The sequence below is a fragment of the Bos indicus x Bos taurus genome, chromosome 2, assembly GCF_003369695.1.
Source record: "Bos indicus x Bos taurus breed Angus x Brahman F1 hybrid chromosome 2, Bos_hybrid_MaternalHap_v2.0, whole genome shotgun sequence".
NCBI lineage: Eukaryota > Metazoa > Chordata > Mammalia > Artiodactyla > Bovidae > Bos > Bos indicus x Bos taurus.
This window is the reverse complement of record NC_040077.1, coordinates 118237653-118262003: the sequence shown is the minus strand read 5'-3', so window position 1 is coordinate 118262003 and position 24351 is coordinate 118237653. Positions and strand designations below refer to the sequence as shown.

Sequence of the window (24351 nt, the reverse complement as noted above, 5' to 3'; positions counted from 1 at the left end):
CATGGGGTCTCAAAGAGTAGGACACGACTGAGTGACTGAACTGAACTGAACTGTATTAAGTGCTGGGAATAGGGTGTCAGGAAATATTTGTGGATGAATGAATCAAGTATTAGTATAATATATAGGAGAATGTGGCTAGAATTCTGAGTATATGAAGTAAGTAAGTTTTAGTTGCTCAGTTGTGTCCGACTTTTTGTGACCCCATGGACTGTAGCCTGTCAGGCTCCCTCTGTCCATGGGGATTCTCCAGGCAAGAATACTGGAATGGGTTGCCATTCCCTTCTCCAGGGGATATTTCTGACCCAGGGATCAAATCTGGGTCTCCTGCATTGCAGGAGAGTCTTTACTGTCTGAGCCACCAGGGAAGCCCAGTATATGAAAGGCATTTTTAAACAAGACACAAGGAGGATAACCTTGGTAGACATGAATATATGGACATGGATACAGACACCTTAAGGTTCATAGCAGCATTATTTACAGTTGCCAAGACATGGAGTCAACTTAAGTGCCCATTAGCGATGAAATAGGATGAAATACACACACACACTAATCAGAATATTAGTCATTAAAAATTTTGCCATTTGCATCACTGTGAATGGACCTAGAGAGTATTACGCTCAGTGAAATAAGTCAGAAAAAGACATAAACTCTGTGTTATCCCTTATACCTGGAATCTAAAAAATAAAACAAACGGATGTATATAACAAAACAGTAACAGACTCATTGATATAAAGACCAAGCTAATGGTTACCAGGGAGAAGAGGGAAGTAGGGAGAGACAAGATAGGGATATGAGATTAAGAGACACAAACTACCCTGTGTAAAATAAATAAGCAACAGGGATATATTATACAGCACAGGGAAATATAACCATTATTTTATAATAACTTGAAATGGAGTATAATCTATAAAAATATTGAATCACTCTGTTACACACATGAAACTAATATTATAGTGTAAATCAACTGAACTTCAATTTAAAAAAATTAAAAACTCAATAGCAGGATTTAGCAGAAGACTGAATTAAAAAGGCAAAATTTGTGAACTGGCTTACTACAAGTCAGACAGCTAAATAAAAGATATGCAATCAAGGTACAGACATTTAAAAAGTAGGAAAGTGCAGAAAAACATGAAAGAAATATGTGAGAAACTGTCAAAAGGTCTAGCATAATCTTTTTAGTCCTGGAAAGAGGGGGGAGGAAGTTGGGGGGAGGGCAGAAGAAATATTTGAAGAGATAATGGCTAAGGTTTTCCAAAAGCGATCAGTCACAAATTAAAGCAGACATCAAGTCACAAATTAAAGTGACCGTGAAAGCGCCAATAGGATAAATGCAAAACAAAAACAAAATGCAAACAAATTTAGGCTCACTGCTGTTTAAATGCTAAGAGAAAAATCTTAGAAGCAATCAGAGGAAACTTCATAAGCCACAATCCAACCTCAAGCCATAAACTTTGAAAACTGGCAGTTAACCAATTAATCAATCCTTCAATCAATGACAGCAAGTTTCTGGTGTGGTGGAGCAGGATTCGAAACATCTGTCTCCCACCAGCTCCCACACGGAGAAGGCAATGGCACCCCACTCCAGTACTCTTGCCTGGAAAATCCCATGGACGGAGGAGCCTGGTGGGCTGCAGTCCATGGGATTGCTAACAGTCGGATACAACTGAGCGACATCACTTTCACTTTTCACTTTCATGCATTGGAGAAGGAAATGGCAACCCACTCCAGTGTTCTTGCCTGGAGAATCCCAGGGACAGGGGAGCCTGGTGTGCTGCCATCCATGGGGTTGCACAGAGTCAGACACACTTGAAGTGACTTAGCAGTTAGCAGCTCCCACAAGCAGTACAGTGTTCTGTTGAAAAAACTTAGGAGTTGGAAAGAGCATTTTAAAATGTTATCAATCACTAAAGAGATGAAACTGCAGTAAGGATTTGCCAGCAAAAGCAAAGAGGGAGGGACAAACCAGAGAGGTAAGCAAAGCACAGAGACACTTTTGATTTGAGGGTATTTGCTGATCCCAGAAAATCAGAACCTCAGGTTTGACAGCCTTAAGGGGTCAGATGGACAGAAATAAAGTCTAGAGTCCACACAGGGTGCAGAGTCCAATGGGAGTCCAGTTCCTGACCTTGATATCTTCATAGAGAGAATAAAGTGAAGAAGGAACAGCTCTGGATTTACTGAATTGCATTCCCGGTGAAATCACCTGGATTCCTCCAGGTTCTCTCAGTCTCTGAGCTTGTACCTAAGAGATCCCGGAGGGGGTGCCTTGAGGCACCTGGATTTAACAAACAGAAATCTTTTCCAAAGCCTAGTACCTTCACTGCGGCCCCAAATTTTACCTATAAATAATTTTCCAAATATAGTGCTAGTATACAGTCCAAGATAACCGGCTATATAAGCAAAATAATCCTGTGAATAGAGCATAAAAAGGAAAAAAACTAGTAACTTGATAGGTGGAGAAGCCTGGCAAACACCACCTAATTCGAATGATCAGTGTCAACACCCCTGGTGATAAGTCAGTTGACATGTTCCCTGATGGGATGTGATGAAAAGGGCATTTCATCTCTGTGGTTTTCTTTCATAAAACCTGTCACCCCAGCCTACTTCTGAGGAAGACATCAAGACCAACCCAACTTGAAAGACATTCTACAACATGCCTACTCGGTGCTCTTCAAACTGTCAAGGCCATGAAAGACAAGAAAAGACTGAGAAACTGTCATAGACCAGAAGAGAACAGGGGATGGGACAGTTCAATGCATTGTGGTGCCCTGGATTCAGTCCTGCAGCAGAATGTGAACACTGGTGGAAAAACTGGTGAAACTGGAAAAAAGTCTGGGCTTTAGTTAGGTATATTTAGTGTTGACGGTCACTCAGTCATGTCTGACCCTTTGCGACCCCGTGGGCTGTAGCTCTCCAGGCTCCTCTATCAGTGGAATTCTCCAGGCAAGAATACTGGAATGGGTTGCCGTTTTCTTCTCCAGGGGATCTTCCAGACCCAGTAATCAAACCCGGGTCCCCTGTACTGCATGCAGATTCTTTCTCGTCTGAGCCACCATGTTTAGTTAATAGTAACCTAATAACCTAATCTGGAATCAAGATTGCCAGGAGAAATATCAATCACCTCAGATATGCAGATGACACCACCCTTATGGCAGAAAGTGAAGAGGCACTAAAAAGCCTCTTGGTGAAAGTGAAAGAGGAGAGTGAAAAAGTTGGCTTAAAGCTCAACATTCAGAAAACGAATATCATGGCATCTGGTCCCATCACTTCATGGGAAATACATGGGGAAACAGTGGAAACAGTGGCAGACTGTATTTTTTTGGGCTCCAAAATCACTGCAGATGGTGACTGCAGCCATGAAATTAAAAGATGCTTACTCCTTGGAAGGAAAGTTATGACCAACCTAGATAGCACATTGAAAAGCAGAGACTACTTTGCCAACAAAGGTCAGTCTAGTCAAAGCTATGGATTGTGAAGAAAGCTGAGCACCGAAGAACTGATGCTTTTGAACTGTGGTGTTGGAGAAGACTCTTGAGAGTCCCTTGGACTGCAAGGAGATCCAACCAGTCCATCCTAAAGGAGATCAATCCTAGGTGTTCATTGGAAGGACTGATGTTGAAGCTGAAACTTCAATACTTTGGCCACCTCATGCGAAGAGTTGACTCATTGGAAAAGACCCTGATGCTGGGAGGGATTGGGGACAGGAGGAAAAGGGGATGACAGAGGATGAGATGGCTGGATGGCATCACTGACTCCATGGACGTGAGTCTGAGTGAACTCTGGGAGTTGGTGATGGACAGGGAGGCCTGGCGTGCTGCGGTTCATGGGGTCGAAAAGAGTCGGACACAACTGAGCAACTGAACTGAACTGAACTGAATAACCTATCAGTGTGGGGTTTTTAGTTTTGATAGGTGTACCACAGTAATATGAGAGGGGAACATCACAGGATATGAAACTGGGTGTGCAGTGTTTAGAAACTTCTGTACTACCTTTGTAACTTTTTTGTAAATATAGAGTTATTCTAAAATAAGAAGTTTACTTAAAAACTGAAATTTGTGAGTGAGAACTGGCAGAAACAAGAGAAAACAGGGCCACAAACGCTTCATATATGGAAAGTGTCAGATGTCAAGTATAAAACTTCTTTAACCTGTGTAAGCATTTTTATTAAAAAAGAAAACCTACATCAAACATCATTCATAATTGTACAATGATAAAGGCCTTCCCTTTGGGACTAGAATCAAAACAGAGATGATTACTGCTACTACTTGTATTCACCATATCCAAAGTCCTAGCCCACACAGTAAGGCTAGAAAAAGAAGTAGGAAGAATAAGGATTAGATTAGAAGTAACAAAACCATCATTGTGTATATGTTTTATAAGTTTACATCCATACAAAAGTATATATCTCCATACAAGTTATTAGAATTAGAAATTTTTAGCAAAGTTTCCATTTATTTTTATATCTTAGTAACAAGCAGTTAGAAAGTTGATTTTGAAATTACATAGATATTATTGCAGAAAGATGTCAAGTATCTATGAATAAATCTAGCAGAAGAAGTGTAAGACTTCTAGGCAGAAAATTTTATTAGAAAATATTTTTAAATTAATAACATACAAATGCCATATAATGACATAGAAGACAATATTGACCTACATATTCAACACAATCCTAAACAAAACCTCAGCAAGATTTTGACAAGCTGATTTGGAGATGCTAAAACCAAAACACTTTGGAAAAAGAAATGAACATGGGAAGATTTACTCTACCATTTTCAAGAGTTCATGTGAAGCTTTTGTTACTATGACAGTATGGAGACATATAAGGAAAGCCTGCCATAGGTCAATGGCAGAGAAGAGAGAGCACATAAGCAGCACCCTGCATATATGGCCACCTGGCTAGTGAGAAGTGGAGCACAGCAGATCAGTGGGGAAAGGGATGGTTCCACCAATCAAAGGATTCTCAGACTGAAATTGACAAGAATTAAAGTAGACGCTTTATCAGACAGAAAGTAATTTGTTCTCAGATATCTAAAGAAAATATGGGTAAAAAAACAAAAAACATTTACTCAACTTGAGACTGTGGGTGATGAGCGAGCTGTCCACGTCAAGTCGGAGTGAAATGGGCTGTAAATCCATGGCAGGCACATGGACAAGAAAGTTAAACAACGCGTGAAACCAAACTGCAAACAGAATCAATCTGGAAAGATAACCCAGACGATGAAGAAAACATCCTCAAAGCCCTGAACATCACACAAAGACCTAAACAATAAAGCAAGAGCACGAGATGAGGTGATAAAACAATAAAATGTTTCAAGTGAGGAGAGCTGTAGAAACAAATTAAGATCCCCCAAATAAACACAGTCAACTTAAAAAAAAAACAAAAAAAAAAACAAGAAACCAGAAACCACTAAATATTAAATAATTCTCATGAAGAAAAGTTTGAGACAACCAGTATGAGCAGAAAGCAAAATGCTAAAGATATAAAAGTTGAAAGACAGATAAACACTACGAAGGCTAAAACTGCTACAATGAAAGAATAGTTTTATCCAAAAATTGAAAAAGAAAATAATTTTGGATATACTAGAAGAGAACCTTACCATAAAGGTAGAATTGAATTTATCACCTTAAGAACACAAGGGCTGTGGCTAAAGATAGTGCATATGGAATTCATCAGTAACTTGCTGAATGGCTTTATTTATTCCAAATAACAAGGGTGAATCTATTTTATAAAATCAATAGAATAAGAAGTCTATACTTAAAGTTTAAGCTTTAATAAGAAAAAAGTCTATAGATTCAATGCAATCCCTATCAAGCTACCAACAGTATTTTTCACAGAGCTAGAACAAATAATTTCACAATTTGTATGGAAATACAAAAAAGCTCAAATAGCCAAAGCAATCTTGAGAAAGAAGAATGTAACTGGAGGAATCAACCTGCCTGACTTCAAGCTTTACTACAAAGCCGCAGTCATCAAGACAGTATGGCACTGGCACAAAGACAGAAATATAGATCCATGGAACAAAATAGAAAGCCCAGAGATAAATCCATGCACCTATGGACACCTTATCTTTGACAAAGGAGGCAAGAATATACAATGGAGAAAAGACAATCTCTTTAACAAGTGGTGTTGGGAAAACTGGTCAACCACTTGTAAAAGAATGAAACTAGAACATTTTCTAACACCATACACAAAAATAAACTCAAAATGGATTAAAGATCTAAACACAAGACCAGAAACTATAAAACTCCTAGAGGAGATCATAGGCAAAACACTCTCCATCATAAATCACAGCAGGATCCTCTATGACCCTCCCAGAATATTGGAAATAAAAGCAAAAATAAACAAATGGGACCTAATTAAAATTAAAAGCTTCTGCACAACAAAGGAAACTATAAGCAAGGTGAAAAGACAGCCTTTAGAGTGGGAGAAAATAATAGCAAATGAAGCAACTGACAAAGAACTAATCTAAAGACTATACAAGCAACTCCTACAGCTCAATTCCAGAAAAATAAACGACCCAATCAAAAAATGGGCCAACGACCTAAACAGACATTTCTCCAAAGAAGACATACAGATGGCTAACAAACACACGAAAAGATGCTCAACACCACTCATTATCAGAGAAATGCAGATCAAAACCACAATGAGGTACCATGTCACGCCAGTCAGAATGGCTGCGATCCAAAAGTCTACAAGCAATAAATGCTGGAGAAGGTGTGGAGAAAAGGGAACCTTCTTACACTGTTGGTGGGAATGCAAACTAGTACAGCCACTATGGAAAACAGTGTGGAGATTCCTTAAAAAACTGGAAATAGAACTGCCTTATGACCCAGCAATCCCACTGCTGGGCATATACACTGAGGAAACCAGAAGGGAAAGAGACATGTGTACCCCAATGTTCATCGCAGCACTGTTTATAATAGCCAGGACATGGAAGCAACCTAGATGCCCATCAGCAGATGAATGGATAAGAAAGCTGTGGTACATATACACAATGGAGTATTACTCAGCCATTAAAAAGAATACATTTGAATCAGTTCTAATGAGGTGGATGAAATTGGAGCCTATTATACAGAGTGAAGTAAGCCAGAAGGACAAACACCAATACAGTATACTAACGCATATGTATGGAATTTAGAAAGATGGTAACAATAACCCTGTATGCGAGATAGCAAAAGAGACACAGATGTATAGAACAGTCTCTTGGACTCTGTGGGAGAGGGCGAAGGTGGGATGATTTGGGAGAATGGCATTGAAATATGTATAATATCAAATGTGAAACTGTATAATATCAAATGTGAAACGAATCGCTAGTCCAGGCTCGACGCACGATACCGGATGCTCGGGGCTGGTGCACTGGGATGACCCCGAGAGATCGTATGGGGAGGGACGTGGAAGGGGGGTTCAGGATGGGGAACACGTGTACACCCGTGGTGGATTCATGTTGATGTATGGCAAAACCAATACAATATTGTAAAGTAATTAGCCTCCAATTAAAATAAATAAATTTATATTTAAAAAAGTCCCCATGAGCAAAGTTAAAAGGCAAGAAAAGTATAATCATAACTTTCAGAATATTTAGCGGATTCTTATTGTTAAAGAAAGAACGATCACCTGAACTCACATTGGCAAAAAATTACCAGTAATTCATAGAAAACACAAAAAATTTTCAATCTTTCATGTAATTAGGAGAATCAAGTTAATAAGAGATAGAGATACCTGGAGTAACAGGCAAATTTGGTCTTGGAGTACAAAATGAAGCAGGGCAAAGACTAACAGAGTTTGCCAAGAGAACACTCTGGTCATAGCAAACACCCTCTTCCAACAACACGAGAGAAGACTTTACACATGGACATCACCAGATGGTCAACACCAAAATCAGATTGATTATATTCTTTGTAGCCAAAGATGGAGAAGCTCCATACAGTCAGCAAAAACAAGACTGGGAGCCGACTGTGGCTCAGATCATGAACTCCTCATTGCCAAATTCAGACTTAAATTTAAGAAAGTAGGGAAAACCACTAGACCATTCAGGTATGACCTAAATCAGTTCCCTTATGATTATACAGTGGAAGTGACAAACAGATTCAAGGGATTAGATCTGATAGACAGAATGCCTGAAGAACTATGGAGGGAGGTTCATGACATTCTACAGGAGGCAGTGAACAAGACTATTCCCAAGAAAAGGAAAGGCAAAATGATTGTCTCAGGAAGCCTCACAAATAGCTATGAAAAGAAGAGAAGCTAAAGGCAAAGGAGAAAAGGAGATATACCCATTTGAATACAGAGTTCCAAAGAACAGCAAGGAGAGATAAGAAAGCCTTCCTCAGCAATCAATGCAAAGAAATAGAGGAAAACAATAGAATGGGAAAGACAATAGTTCTCTTCAAGAAAATTAGAGATACCAAGGGAACATTTCATGCAAAAACGGGCACAATAAAGGACAGAAATGGTATGGACCTAATGGAAGCAGAAGATATTAAGAAGAGGTGGCAAAAATACACAGAAGAATATACAAAAAAGATCTTAATGACCCAGATAACCACAATGGTGTGATCACTCACCTAGAGCCAGACATCCTGGAATGCGAAGTCAAGTGGGCCTTAGAAAGCATCACTACAAACAAAGCTAGTGGAGGTGATGGCATTCCAGTTGAGCTATTTCAAATCCTAAAAGATGAGGCTGTGAAAGTGCTGCACTCAATATGCCAGCAAATTTGGAAAACTCAGCAGTGGCCACAGGACTGGAAAAGTTCAGTTTTCTTTCCAATCAAAGAAAGGCAATGCCAAAGAATGCTCAAACTAATGCACAATTGCACTCATCTCACGTGCTAGTAAAATAATGCTTAAATTACTCCAAGACAGGATTCAACAATACATGAATTGTGAACTTCCAGATGTTCAAGCTGGGTTTGGAATAGGCAGAGGAACCAGAGATCAAATTGCCAACATCTGTTGGATCATCAAAAAAGCAAGAGAGTTCCAGAAAAATATCTGCTTCTTCTTTACTGACTACGCCAAAGCCTTTGACTGTGTGGATCACAACAAACTATGGAAAATTCTTAAAGAGATGGGAATACTAGACCACCATACCTACCTCCTAAGAAATCTGTATGCAGGTCAAGAAGCAACAGTTAGAACTGGAAATGAAACAACAGACTTGTTCCAAGTCGGGAAAGGAGTACATCAAGGCTGTATATTGTCATCCTGCCTATTTAACTTATATGCAGAGTACATCATTATGCAAAATGCCAGGCTGGATGAAGCACAAGCTGGAATCAAGATTGCTGGGAGAAATATCAATAATGACATATACGCAGATGACACCACCGTTATGGCAGAAAGCGAAGAGGAACTAAAGAGCCTCTTGATGAAAGTTTAAGAAGAGAGTGAAAAAGTTGGTTTAAAACTCAACATTCAGAAAACTAAGATCATGGTATCCAGCCCCATGACTTCATGGCAAATAGATTGGGAAACAATGGAAACAGTGAGAGACTTTATTTTGGGGGGCTCCAAAATCACTGCAGGTGGTGACTGCTGACATGAAATTAAAAGAATACATTTGAATCAGTCCTAATGAGGTGGATGAAACTGGAGCCTATTATACAGAGTGAAGTAAGCCAGAAGGAAAAACACCAATACAGTATACTAACGCATATATATGGAATTTAGAAAGATGGTAACAATAACCCTGTGTACGAGACAGCAAAAGAGACAGTGATGTATAGAACAGTCTTATGGACTCTGTGGGAGAGGGAGAGGGTGGGAAGATTTGAGAGAATGGCATTGAAACATGTAAAATATCATGTATGAAACGAGATGCCAGTCCAGGTTCGATGCACGATACTGGATGCTTGGGGCTAGTGCACTGGGACGACCCAGAGGGATGGTATGGGGAGGGAGGTGGGTGGAGGGTTCAGGATGGGGAACACATGTATACCTGTGGTGGATTCATTTTGATATTTGGCAAAACTAATACAATTATGTAAAGTTTAAAAATTAAAAAAAAAAGAAAGTCATAACCAACTCTAATATAAAAAAATAAATAAATAAATAAAAGATGCTTGCTTCTTGGAAGAAAAGCTATGACCAGCCTAGACAGCATATTAAAAAGCAGACATTACTTTGCCAACAAAGGTCCGTCTAGTCAAGGTTATGGTTTTTGCAGTAGTCATGTATGGATCTGAGAGTTAGACTATAAAGAAAGTTGAGTGCCGAAGAATTGATGCTTTTGAACTGTGGTGTTGGAGAAGACCCTTGAGAGTAGCTTGGACTGCAAGGATATCCAACCAGTCAATCCTAAAGGAAATCAGTCCTGAATATTCACTGGAAGAACTTGATGCTGAGGTTGAAACTCCAATACTTTGGCCACCTGATGCAAACAACAGACTCCTTTGAAAAGACCCTGACTCTGGGAAAGATTGAAGGCAGGAGAAGGGGACGCCAAAGGATAAGATGGTTGGATGGCATCACCGACTCAATGGACGTGAGTTTGAGTAAGCTCCGGGAGCTGGTGATGGACAGGGAAGCCTGGTGTGCTGCAGTAATGGGGTTGCAAAGAGTTGGGCAGGACTGAGTGACTAAACTGAAATGAAGTTAACAAAATGCCACTCTTTATCCACCACATTTGCAAAGTTTGGGTGTGGGGAGATGGCTTGTCTAATTTTGGGTTTTTTTAGTCGCTAAGTCGTGTCTGACTCTTTTTCTACCCCATGGACTGTAACCCTGAAGGCGTCTCTGTTCATGGGATTTTCCAGGCAAAAATACTAGAGTGGGTTGCCAGTTCCTTCCTCCAGGGGATCTTCCTGACCCAAGGATTGAACCTGCATATCCTGCATTAGCAGATGGATTCTTTACCACTGAGCCACCAGGGAAGCCTAACTTTTGGTAGGAAGATATATTGGTTCAGCTACTTAAGCAGTTTGGCAGAATCTATAAACAATTAAATATGAGTGCCCTTTGCCTCAGCACTATAACTTTTTTGGTTATTGACACAACACAAACACTTGTATATGTGCAAAAAATATAAAGAAATAAATTATCTTTGTTATCATAGCTTGTTGGCAAAAGCGAGCAATTGAAAATTACCTGAAGGTCTGTCAGTAGAGTGGTGGAGTGGTTTAAAAACTATGGTGTAAGTCAGAATGGCCATCATCAAAAAGTCTACAAATATATGCTGAAGAGGGTGTGGAGAGAAGGGAATCCTACACTATTGATGGGAATGTAAATTGGTGCAGCCACTATGAAGAACAGTATGCTGCTGCTGCTGCTAAGTCGCTTCAGTCGTGTCCGACTCTGTGAACCCATAGACGGCAAAAACTAAAAACAGAACTACCATATGATCCAGCAATCCCACTCTTGAGCATGTGTACAGAGAAAACCATACTTCACAGACATACATGCAACCCAATATTCACTGCAGAATTATTTACAGTAGCCAGAACATGGAGACAACCTAAATATCTATCAACAGAAGAACGGATAAAGAAGATGTGGTATATACATACAACAGAATATTACTCAGTCAGAAAAAAAATGCAATGCCATTTGCAGCAGCGTGGATGAACCTAGAGATTATCATATTAAATGAAGTAAGTCAGAGAAAGACAAATATCATATATCATTTATATGTGGCATCTAAAAAACTGATACAAATAAACTTATTTACAAAACAGAAACTGCCTCACAGACATAGAAAACAAACTTATAGTTTCCAAAAGGGACACGTGGAGGGGGGCATAAATTAGGAATTTTGGAGTAACACATACACACTACTATATAAAACAGACAAATAACAAAGACCTACTTGTAGCAGAGAGAACTTTACTCAGTATTTTGTAATAACATATATGGAAAAAGAACGAAAAAGAATATGTGTATATCCATATATCCGCATATATGTACAACTGAATTATTTTGCTGTACACTTGAAACTAACACAATATTGTAAAACTATTATACTTCAGTTAAAGAAATAAACAAACAACAACAACATAAAACTATGGTGTGTCCATTCCACAGAACAGTATTATACATGGCTGTTAAAAGGAATAAGGCAAGCCTATGATTATTAAGAAGATCTCTATGATTTTCATTATTAAACTAAGTGAAAATGCAAAATGGTATTTACAATATAATTCCATGTTTTAAAAAACAGGGCTCACATTATGTATTTAGGAAAATAAGTTATATGCATAAATGCATAGAAACAAATCTGGAGGGTTACGCCTACAACTCTAACAGGATCGGGATTGGAAGCTCCGAGGGGGTGAGTGGTGAACAGGACTTCTTCCCTGTCTCTACTTCCGTATTGTCTGAGATTTTATGAGCCAGACTGCTTATGTATTTCTTTTGTATTAAAAAAATAAAAAATTTAAACTATTAAGTAATGTTATTTCTGACCCATTACTAGAGAAAGATAGAAACACTACTTTTTTTCCTTGTAGAGATGTAACCTGTTCCAGAACAGAAAATGAAACCAAACGTAAAATTATTCAGCCTGCGCTAGCCCTGGGCAGTTCGGGGCATTTCTCTTCCTTTTGTTTCTTTGCTCAGGATGGCTGGAAGAGGAGCCCAGGACCCCCAGTGAGAAATGAGATTAGTTCCGGAGCTGACAGAGGTGTCATCCACAGGACAGATGTGAGCCCACACTACCGGGTTTCAAAATAAGTCAGGGGTTTACCCTGAATTTCATGTTTTCTAAACTACCTTCTTCAAAACGATCTATGCAAAGGTAGAACTGACAAGAGGGAAAAGAGACTGATCTGGGGTCACGAGGAAATGAAGCGTCATACAGGACAAAGGTGCCTTCAGGCAGACGGGCCAGGGGAGCAGTAGTTGCAAAACAAGCAGTCATGTGTGTTGTGGCAGCAGGACTCAACCAGCAGGCGCCCTGCTGCAGTCTGAAATCCCATCTCCTCGTCACACATTCCTGTCCACCCTTATACGGCAGGTGAAGGTTCCCCTACACCAGGTGGAAAGCAAAGGTTCAGTGCAGAGTCCAAAGACAGCACTGAACAGCACCGGGCCACAGGGAAAGGCGGAAGGAACGGGGAGAAAGACTGACCTGGTGCTGAGCTCGCTGCCCTCTCCAGCCATTTTCCCGCCCAGCCTGGCCTGGGCCTGAGCTTGGCCTCCGATTCTTCCAGTCTCCCCAGCCTGGGTCCGGAGAGGCCACCAGAGCCCTGAGCCCCGAGCAGGAAGTCAGCTCTGGGTCTCATCCAGGGCTGGCGGCTCCGCCCATGGAGGGGAAAAGAGAAGTGAAAGTACTTGCCAGTGAGCTGTGCTTGGCAGACACCGGCTCCCTCCCTCCACCCGCAGCTCCCTGGTGTTTCCAGCCATCAAGACACGTGGTCCCAGGGATGCAAGACAAGGAGTGACACACGGGGCCAGAGGGCAGAGGGAGGGGCAGGGTCAGCCCCCAGGGGTCCACCTGTTTGTGCAAAGACAGCAATGATATCTGTGCGACCCCAACTGTCTGCAGGCTTCTGCCTTCTCAGGGCGGCTCAGAGTTTAGTATGGGGTCAAGGGCAAACTCAGGGGTGCCCCTTCCCCTTTGCTGAGATGGTTGTCAGGGGAAGAGGGAAAGACAGAGACTTCAGATCCTCTCTCCAGCCTGTGGGAGAGCCTGGACCAACCGAGTTAGGTCCCAGCATTTGGACACCCAGCAGGAGTGAGCCCAAATGCTCGGCTTTATAAAGTGGGGAGAACATTTTTAGCGTTCCTGGAAATCAGCCAGGGGTAGGAGAAGAACTCCAAGGCCCTGGGGCCAGAGAGTGGAGCCCAGTTGGTGATGAGGGTTGACATCTTAAGTGCAAGGGTCTAAGGTGCCCTGACTACAGGATTGCTTCACCGGCGTAGCCAGGGGTGACAGAAACCTGGGACACTGTCATGGGAATGCAGAGGCAAGAGGCTTCTCTCCAGACGGAAGTGGAGGTTAGAACCCAGATCATGTAGAAATGAATGAGCAGGTAACCCCAGCTGAGGGGGTGACACTTGGCCCTGGAGTTGTGTCTGTCCATAGATTTTTCACGCAGATTCTGTCATCCTTCCACAAAGGATCAGAAGTGACCAGATCGTGAGTCAGCATGAAACCAAATCATGTGTGAAGATAAGAGGAGGGTTTCTACTCTTTGCTCACTTCTTTCTTTTCACTGTGGTCAGCACAGACCCCAGGACTCCAATGAGGACTTCTTTACCAGTGGGCTGGGTCTCAGTAGTACCAGGTCCTGCACACATGTGGACCCCTCTCTCGTCCCCCTCAGTCTAGCAGGTTGCAGGACCACTGAGCTGAGCCTCGTTTGGGCAGGACTGTTCTCCGCTCCTGACTCCGTGGGGCACAGGGTCCACACAAGGCTGGCACAGACCATACCTGCCTTGTCTAGGGTCCCCTCTCTCTCCTCTCTGTCCCTGGGCAGCTGGTGGCCAGGTCATCGCTGTGCTGCATGTTGACATAAACATGCCAGCTTTTCTGTGGGGTCGCTTTGGGCCACCAAGATGAGAACCTGGAGTCAGAAGCCGCTTAGCTGAGGTTGGACCATCCACAGGACAGACACTCCCGAGCTGGGGCTGCTCCTGGTCCCTGGAGGAGACCTTCCTGTGGGCCAGAGAAAGCTGGGCCCGCACCACACCCATGAGAGCAGTGGGGGTCTGAAGCATCCCCAAGTCCTCTGTGGAGAAAGCAGTTTCTTTGGTCCAGGAAATAACATCAGACTCACTCAGGTTTGGGAAAGGAAAGGACCAACTTAAGATGCTGGTTGGTCCTATGACAAACCATAATGGAAAAGAATATATACATATGAGAATGTATATATAAACAGGTGTCCCTAATGGCTCTGATGGTAAAGAATCCACCTGCAATGTAGGGACCTGGGTTCGATCCCTGGGTTGGGAGGATCCCTTGGAGAAGGCAATAACAACCCACTCCATTATTCTTGCCTGGAGAATCCCATGGACAGAGGAGCCTGGTGGGCTACAGTCCATGGGGTCACACAGAGTCGGATACATCTGAGTGACTAACACACTTTGATATACGTGTACAATTGTATCACTTTGCTGTAAGGTAGAAATTAGCACAACATCACCTATAACTTCAATTAAAAAAAAAAAAAAAGAAGGATGTTGAACTCCTACAGACTCTACTGGAGTGATTGAAGGAAATAAGGAGACGCCTGGGGCATGTTCTGTGGCTGTGAGGAGCACTGAAGCGGGAGCCTTTCTGCTATCACAGGAGGAGCCCAGTTATCAGATCTGGAAGCCCACAGAGCAGGAGAGGCCGTTGTTGAGGAGCGACCACGGGGCACAGGATCTGCCAGGGCAACAGGCTTCGCAAGCTTCACCAGGAGCAGCTTCCGTTCAGACTTGAGTAGTGGGGGTGGTCTCCACACTGGGAGAGCCCAGTGGGGACCCGAGGCCTGTCCCTGAGACGAGACAGTGGGATCTGGGATTTGAACCTGCAGCGCAGGAGGAATCAGCAGCCACCGTGGTCCCTGGGGCCAGAGGATCAAGACCCCCGGCTCCTCCATGAGAGCTGAAGTGGACAGGGGTGGGCACCTGGGACCCATGGCTACACTCAGGCTGGCTCCAGGGTCCCCTTCCAGGGCAGCCCCTCAGTCAGCAGGGCTCGCCTGGACTCTCTGCTCCTCCCCACTCCTGGGAGACTCTGGTTGGGAGTGTGTGGAAGGGGTGAGTCTGCTCTTTGCTGGGTCTCCCTAGGCTCATCCTGCCTGCAGAGGCCAGGGCTCTGTCAGCCCCTCCAAGCTCAAGTGCACTTGGCCAGGGGCTGGAGGAGTGAGGTGGGTGTGGGGTGTGAGTGCTTGGAGCTGTGTGATGCTGTATGGATGAGCCCGATTCTGAGGTTCAGTTCAGGGATCTCTTTTTCTGCCACACACTAAGCCACAGGACTGGGCTTCTCAGGTTTCTCAGTGGTAAAGAATCTGCCTGCCAATGCAAGAGACATAGGAGATGCATATTCGATCCCTGGATCAGGAAGATCCCCTGGAGAAGGAAATGGCAACCCACTCCAGTATTCTTGCCTGAGAATTCCATGGAGAGAGGAGCCTGGCAGGCTACAGTACATGGGGTCTTTAGGGTCAATTGGATACGACTGAGCTTACACACGACTGAGCGACTGAACTGAACTGAACACACACACACACACACACACACACACCACAACTCTAAGCCTAGTCCAGCTTTTATCATGAAGAAAGACGGTATTTTGAATTCCTCACTTTTTTGCCTGTCTGCAGGTTTGGAACTCAGGTGAGAAAAAGGGATGCCCTTTTGGGGTCTCTATCTCATCTTAAACTGGGTCCAGCACGTGGGTATATGTCTCCCTCCTTGGGTTTCTGTTCATGTGTGCCCTTGATGAGTGGAGAAGCCAGGAGCGATGCCCCCTTGCAGTTGTGGTCATGACACAGTTATCCCTGAGAGGGCTCCGTGGCCATTTGGTGGCGTTATTTCAGTTTTTAGAAACTGGGGTGAGGTGCAGCCCCCTTCTCTCAGTGACTATGCTAAGGGGTGGAGCTGTGGACTTGTGAGGCTGCAAAGTTTTTCAGAAGCCAGAGGAACTGTTGGGCTGGAGATGTGATCCTTTCTACAGGGAAGACAGCGAATCCTTGGAAAGTGGGATGGGCAGAGGCATCTAAGCAGAAGAAAAGACTTAAGGCTGAGGGTCGTGGGGAGTGAGGAAGAGAAGGGGACCACTGGGCACCACTGGAAATCCATCTGGGCCTCTTTCAAAAGGTCTGGGGGCCATCTGTGAGAAACGCCCCCGAGGAAACCCACAGTCCTTGTGCATTCCTAGCAAGGAAGAGGCTGGCCCAGGGCGCGGTCCTGTCCACAGTTGCAGTTGGCAACATCACCCACAGCCCTTCAGCTGGAGTCCTGGGCCTGAGCTCCAGGGAGGTAGTTGATGTGGCATCAACAGCTCAACAAAGACCGCTTTCCCCTGTACCCTGGTTACATGTGAGCAGCGCTACACTCTCTGCAACCCACTGAACCCACCTCATACCTCTCTGCTATGACCACCCAGCTCCAGACACACCATGTGAACACAAAGCAAGGAAGGAGCCTGTCACTGCCTTCACCTTTCTCATTTCAGCACCCAGGGTCTGCATCCCCTGGGACTGGGTACCCTTTTCCTTCCTGACTTGGCTCTAGCTGGCTGCACTCCCCACCTAGTGGTCTTGCCTGGTATTACAATCTCCTTGGAACAGTTTTGTTGCCTATTCAGAGAAACTGCAGCCCTGAAATTAAAAGACACTTGCTCTATGAAGAAAACTATGACAAACCTGGACAGCGTATTAAAAAGCAGAGACATTCCTTTGCCAACAAAGGTCTGTAGAGTCAAAACTATGGTTTTTCTGGTAGTCATGTGTGGATGTGAGAGTTGGACTGTGAAGAAAGCTGAGTGCTGAAGAATTGATGCGTTTGAACTGTGGTGTTGGAGAAGACTCTTGAGAGTCCCTTGGACTGCAAGGAGATCAACCAGCCAATCCTAAAGGAAATCAGCTCTGAATATTCCTTAGAAGGACTGATGCTGAAGCTGAAGCTCCAGTCCTTTGGTCACCTGATGCCAAGAACTGACTCACTGGAAAATCCCTTGATGCTAGGAAAGATTGAGGGCAGGAGGAGAAGGGGACGACAGAGGATGAGATGGTTGGATGGCATCACTGACTCAATGGACATGAGTTTGAGCAAACTCTGGGAGATGGTAAAGGACAGGAAAGACTGGGATGCTGCAGTAATTGGGGTCGCAAAGAGTTGGACACGACTGAGCGACTGAAACACACCAGCAGAGAAACTGAAGCAGAAAATCTCATCTCAAATTGTAACTAAGTCCCTTGAAATTAGTAGTAGAAACACCATTATTTCCTTCCAAATAAAGGTGAACTGACTTAAGGACTGGGTCCTGAGATATGTTTGATATTTGACGGTTCATGAGCACACAAACACATTTATGGTCTGGACAGGAAAGTCTTGGCTTAAATGGTGAGGGAAGCCCTGAGACTTTGTCCTTCCCATTCCCTTGCAGCCCCTGTCTTCCTAGAGAGCTGCATTCTGTCCAGGCGCCTCAGGGTGACCATGCCCTCTTCACCTCCCGGAGGAGAACTGCTCAAAACTGCCCCTCCTCACCTGAGGCTCTGTTCTCATGGCCTGCAACTGTGGCAGAAGCTTCCTGAGGTCTCTCCTGCACATGTGAACCTCACTCCATAGTGAGCAGTTGAAAGCAATTCACATTATTAAACAAGCTGCGAAAATGAATGGCATGGGATGAATTGTTAAGAGACAATATGACACTTTAAAGAAGTTTTGTGTTTCACAAGGAGTTCTGCTCAATGCTACGTGGCTGACTGGATGGGAGGGGAGTTGGGGAAGAATGGATACACATATATGTATGGCTGAGTCTCTTTGCCGTCCATCTGAAACTATCACACCATTGTGAATCAGCTATACTCCAGTATAAAATAAAAAGTTAAAAAGAAGAAAAGAAGTTGTGCATTTCAGGCAGGCAACTTCATGCCCTGGACCCTGGGTGTTAGTGGAGTTGTCGTCACCTTCCTCCACCGTTATGATTCTCTGCTGCCAGGAGAAGGGGAACCCAAGTCTTAGCTTAGTCTTAGCTTCATTGAATGGCAACACTGAATCAATGGACATGAGTTTGAGCAAATTCTGGGAGATGGTAAAGAACAGGGAAGCCTGGAATGCTGCAGTCCATGGGGTCGCAAAGAGCTGGACACAACTTAGTGACTGAACGACAACAGCTTCATTCAGCTATGGTTGACTTAGAAGCCCAATCACTTAGCAAGGGGTGGACCTTTCACGGGTTTGCCATGTCTGATATTCTGGAGATAGCTGGTGGGATCTCCATGCCTCCTGAGCGAGTCCCTGATGGCACTGGCTGCCATCCCTGGCAGATCTGGGATCAGGCAGTTCCATACTGGACTTGCCGCCCCCAGGGGATATGGCTGTAAGGGTCTGCCCTGCACTTGGGAAGCGGGACGAACGTTTCTTGGAATCTACCTTGGTATGGGGTCTCCCAGGGAGCTCCAGAATGTCAGCAGGGCTGGGCACCACAAGGAGCTAGGGTGGACCAGAGAAGGAAACGGTTGAATGAACAGCGAGGCTTGTGCAGATTTCCCACTTCTATTAATAATATTTCTGCAAATCCCTCCACATGACAGCCTTTGCTTCTTTTGTCTTCTAAGTGGATACTTCTATCAAAGGGAAGATCCATGGCGGGGAAATCAGTGCTACTATACAGAACAGAAGCAGTGTGATTGGAAAGAACAGCTTCATGAAGGTTCAATGGTTGTAAGATAGGAGGTGGATTGTAAGGAGGCTTCACCATGGGAAGAGGATCAGTTAACTTGTCCCTACCCAGAGGGGTCAGGGGCTTCCCTGGTGGCTCAGACAGTAAAGCGTCTGCCTGCAATGCGGAAGACCCAGGTTTGATCCCTGGGTCGGGAAGATCCCCTGAAGAAGGAAATGGCAACCCACTCCAGTACTCTTGCCTGGAAAATTCCATGGACAGGGAGGCTTGTAGGTTAAAGTCCATGGGGTCTCAAAGAGTAGGACACAACTGAGTGACTTCACTTACTTCAGAGGCGTCAGAGGGATGCACACACGGAGGGATGCTGAAAACTTGGAGAGGGTTTATACACAGAATCTGAGGTTCTTCTCTGTGACTCTCTCCTGTGACTTCCCCGCCTCTCTCCAGAAAGCCTGGTTGCCCTGGGCTTCTTTCCTGGTTCTGCTGACCAGAGAGAAGGTGGGCTTCCTACCAATGTTTTGGCCACCCCATGTAAAGCTATGGCTGCTCTCAGAGTCAGCTGACAATAAACAGGAAACGTTTTGCTCTGGCAGCATCCCCTGAGTTTCAATTTTCCTCCAAACCAGCCTACTTTTGTTCCCTTTCCAGAAACCTTAGGCGGTTGCGTTTTGAAAGCTGTCCAGAGTTTCTAGCTGTTACCCACAAGAAACCGGTTGGTTGCAGCTCACTCTTGGGATTTAAAGCAGAACTCCTGGTCCTCCTCCCTGGCGGACCAGTCCTGCCCACTCCCTGGCCCAGGCCTTCTTCTGGCGATGTCAGTGGTTCCAGTGCCCCCTCAGCCCCCTGCCCACCCAAGGAAGGGGTGCTGCTGTGTGGTATGTCAAACAGAAAACACACCTATGTTAGGATACGCAAGCCCAGAACTATGCACATTCTGTACCTCTATGCTCACGGGAACACAAACACCTGCCTTCTTAGAGTATGCTTGTATTAACAAACGAAATAACATAACAAATAACATGCCTGGGGGAAGGATATGGATAATTCTAGGATCCCAGTTGGAGTTAATACTCAGCTATACAGATGACACATACAGGGTGTTGCCAAGATGACTAAGAATATCTTTTGTTGTCATTAAAGGAGGAAATTGAGTGATCGTTATCCAATCTGGCTTTGCTCTAAGGACTTATTTACACCACCATTTGTCTCCAAGGGCTTTGGGCCACAACTTTCCCACTGCCTTCTTCTTGCTCTAAGTTCCTGTGCATATAACTAAGAAAGGAAGATCACCTAACCTATGTGTATATAAGTAAGAGTTCCTCATAATAGGAAACACAGATAGCTCAGTCCCTAGATTCTGATCTGGGTCTTGGGAGGACTCACAGGGACATTTCTCCGCTCAGTTTATAGAGAGAGAGCTGGAGGATGCCCATCCACTCCCTCCAGAGGAAAGGTCCTTCTCTCCAGCTCAGTGGAGCACAATGTCCACCCCAGGAACCGTACTAGGAGAGGAAACACATTGACTGACAGCGAAGGGTTGGAAAAGCTATTACAAGCAAATGGTAACCAAAAGAAAATAGGTGAAACTATATTTATACCATAAAAATAGACTTTAAACAAGAAAAGTCAGTTCAGTTCAGTCTCTCAGTTGTGTCTGACGCTTTGCGAACCCATGGACTGTAGCACGCCAGACTTTCCTGTCCATCACCAACTCCCAGAGTTTGCTCAGACTCACGTCCATTGAGTCAGTGATGCCATTCAACCGTCTCATCCTCTGTCGTCCCCTTCTCCTCCTGCCTTTGATCTTTCCCAGCGTCAAGGTCTTTTCCAATGAGTCAGTTCTTCGTATCAGGTGGCCAAAATACTGGAGTTTCAGCTTCAGCATCAGTCCTTCCAATGAATATTCAGGACTGATTTCCTTTAGGATTGACTGGTTTGATCTCCTTGACAAAGGGGTTCACATTGGAAAGTTCAGGCTCAGGGGTCATTACCAAGTGGCCCAGGACCTCAGGAGCACCTACTCTCCTATAACTCCCAGGGACACAGGCACACTCCCCCCAGGTAAGGCCACAGCCAGACTCCTTTGTGACCAAATGGCTCACAGATATGGACTCTTTCCTTAAAGCTAAAGTGAGTCTCTTGTAGACAGTACATACCTGGATATTATTTATTTTTTTAAATATTTATTTGGGCTTCTTGGTTTTTGAGCCAAAAAGAATCTCAAAAGTATCCACTTTTGAGCCACAAAGATCTCCTGGAGAAGGAAATGGCAACCCACTCCAGTATTCTTGCCTGGTAAATCCCATGGACAGAGGAGCCTGGTGGGCTACAGTCCATAGGGTCACAAAGAGTCAGACACAGCTTAGTGACTAAACAACAAGTCTTATTAGTTGCATTCGGGATCTTTTTGTTGTGGCACATGGACTCTCTAGCGTGACACTTGGGCTCAGGAGCACGTGGGCTCAGTAGTTGCCATGTGCAGGCTTAGCTGCTGTGCAGGGTGTAGGAATCTTAGTTCCCTGACCAGGGATCAAACCTTCATCCTCTGCATTGCAGGATGAATTCTTTACCACTGGACCACCAGGGAAATCCCTAGATCTTATTTTTTAAGTTTATTCATCTATTCTATGTCTTTTGATTGGAGAATTTAATCCATTTACATTTAAAGTAATTATGATAGGTAAAAACTTACGACAAACCTAGACAGTGTGTTAAAAAGCAAAGACATCACTTTGCCGACAAAGGTCCATAAAATCAAGGCTATGGTCTTTCCAGGAGTCACATATGGTTGTCAGAGCTAGACCATAAAAAAGATGAGAGTGCCAAAGAATTTATGCTATTGAACTGTGCTGCTGGAGAAGACTCTTGAAAGAGCAAGGAGATCAAACCAGTCAATCTTAAAGGCAATCAACCCTGAATACTCTTTGGAGGGACTACACTGAAGCTGAAGTTCCTATACTTTGATCACCTGATGTGAACAGCCAACTCATTGGAAAAGACCTTGATGCTGGGAAAGATTGAAGGCAGAAGGAGAAGAGGGTGACAGAGGATGAGATGACTAGATGGCATCACCGATGCAATGAACTTGGGCAAAGTCTGGGAGATGGTGAGGGACAGGGAAGCCTGGCAGTTCATGGGGTCTCAAAGTGTCGGACATGATTGGGTGACTGAACAAGAAGAACTTACTATTGACATTTTGTGAATTGTTCTCTGACTGTTTTGTGCATACTTTACTCCTCGCTTCCTCTCTTGCTGCCTTCCTTTGTGGTTTGGTGACTTGTAACAGCATGCTTTGACTCCTTTATCTTAATATTTTGTGTATCTACTACTGGCTTTTCTTTTGTGGTTATCATGAGGCTTACATAAAATACCTTATTATTCTTATTTTCAGCTGATAACTTAGCTTTAAAACATTAAGAAACTTTACACTTTTACTTTTCTCCCCTCACATTTAATCAGTGATAAAATTTGCATCTTTTAAATATTGTGTATCCAATAACAAATTGAAGTAATTATGGTTATTTTGAATATGTTTGTTTTTTAACATTTAAGGGGAGTTGTGGTGAATTACGTATAACCATTACAGTATCAGAGAATCTGACTTTGTGTATTTACCATCACTAGTATTGCGTATTCACGTTTCCATGATGTTAATTAGTATCCTTTCATTTTAAGTTGAAGAATGCCTTGTAGCATGTCTTATAAGGCAGATATAGTGATGATGAACTCCCTTGGCTTTTGTTTGTTTGGGAATGTGTATTTCTTCTTCATTTCTGAAGGACAACTTTGTCAGGTACTATTCTTGATTCACGGTTTTTTTGGACTCCATGATTAGGTATGAAATTAAAGGACGCTTGCTCCTTAGAAGAAAAGCTATGACAAAGCTAGACAGCATATTAAAAAGCAGAGACATCACTTTGCCAACAAAAGTCCATAGCATCAAAGTTATGGTTTTTCCGGTAGTCATGTATGGATGTGAGAGCTGGACTGTAAAGAAGGCTGAGCACCAAAGAAGTGATGCTTTTGAATTGTGGTGCTGGAGAAGATTTTTGAGAGACCCTTGGACTTCAAGGAGATCCAACCAATCGATTCTAAAGGAAATCAACCCTGAATATTCATTGGAAGGATTGGTGCTGAATCTGAAACTCTGATACTGTGGCCATCTGGTGTGAAGAGCTGAGTCATTGGAAAAGACTCTGATGGTGGAAAAGACTGAAGGTAAAAGGAGAAGGCAGTGGCAGAGGGTGAGATGGTTGGATGGCATCACTGACTTAATGGACATGAATCTGGGCAAACTCCAGGAGATAGTGGAGGACAGAGGAACCTGGTATGCTGCAGTCCATGAGGTCACAATGAGTCAGACACAACCTAGCGACTGAACAACAACGACAGCAATTAGGTAAGGCTACAAGATGGGCTCTGCCATAGCTCCTGGTTGGATAGAGTTTCAGGTTATGCTGCCAGCCTGATGGTGCCACTGGCTGGACTCCATAGTTAAAAGAGGCCACAGACAGGGTTATACTGCCAGCTGTTCCCTGCTGTGGGGATGATTTCTTGCCAAGCTCTCTGGCTGAGGGGGCTCCAGCAGTTTCCTGCAGTTGGGTGGGGGTCAAAACTGCTCCACATTCAGAGTGTGGCTCTCTAGGTGCCCTCACTGGGTGGGGCCACAAATTTTGTTCCATGACTACAGTAGATTCACTGGTTAGGCTCCCTGCATGGGCAAGATCACAGGCTGTATTTGGCAACTGAACAGGGCTCTGTTGCTGGGCAGGGCTGTGGAGAGGGCTCTGTGGGCAGGTGGCATCATAGGCTTGTTTCTGGGCTACTTGGATTACCTAGCCAGACTTTCTGAATGACCAAAACTGGAAGCTACACTCAGCAGATGGGTGAGGTTACAAGTACACTTTGCCACCTGGGCCGGGTGGTAGAACCTGCTGTTTGGGACCCAAATCAAGCAGAACTGCCAACCGAGCTCTCTGACCAGATGGGACCACTGGCTTTAGCTCTGCAGAAGGGCAGAGCCTCTAGCTAGGATCTTTATTTAGGCCCCACAGCAAGCAGGAATATGATTTACC

At 43.9% G+C, this 24351-nt stretch overlaps 1 protein-coding gene across 9 annotated transcripts in view; it reads right to left on the bottom strand.

Moving 5' to 3' along the window:
- The window catches only part of LOC113876541 (nuclear body protein SP140-like protein), a 94980-nt gene extending 81642 nt beyond the window's left edge, over positions 1 to 13338 (bottom strand). For 4 of the 9 annotated variants that reach the window (XM_027515918.1, XM_027515899.1, XM_027515928.1 and 1 more), the window contains exon 1: positions 13067 to 13337. In XM_027515918.1, coding sequence (XP_027371719.1) covers positions 13067 to 13098 — 32 coding nt within the window. In that variant the 5' untranslated portion in view covers positions 13099 to 13337. Of the gene's footprint in view, positions 1 to 13066 lie in introns of all 9 variants that reach the window. The other 5 variants (XM_027515954.1, XM_027515936.1, XM_027515962.1 and 2 more) reach the window with 2 other exon arrangements.
- Between the last annotated feature and the right edge of the window lie 11013 nt (positions 13339 to 24351).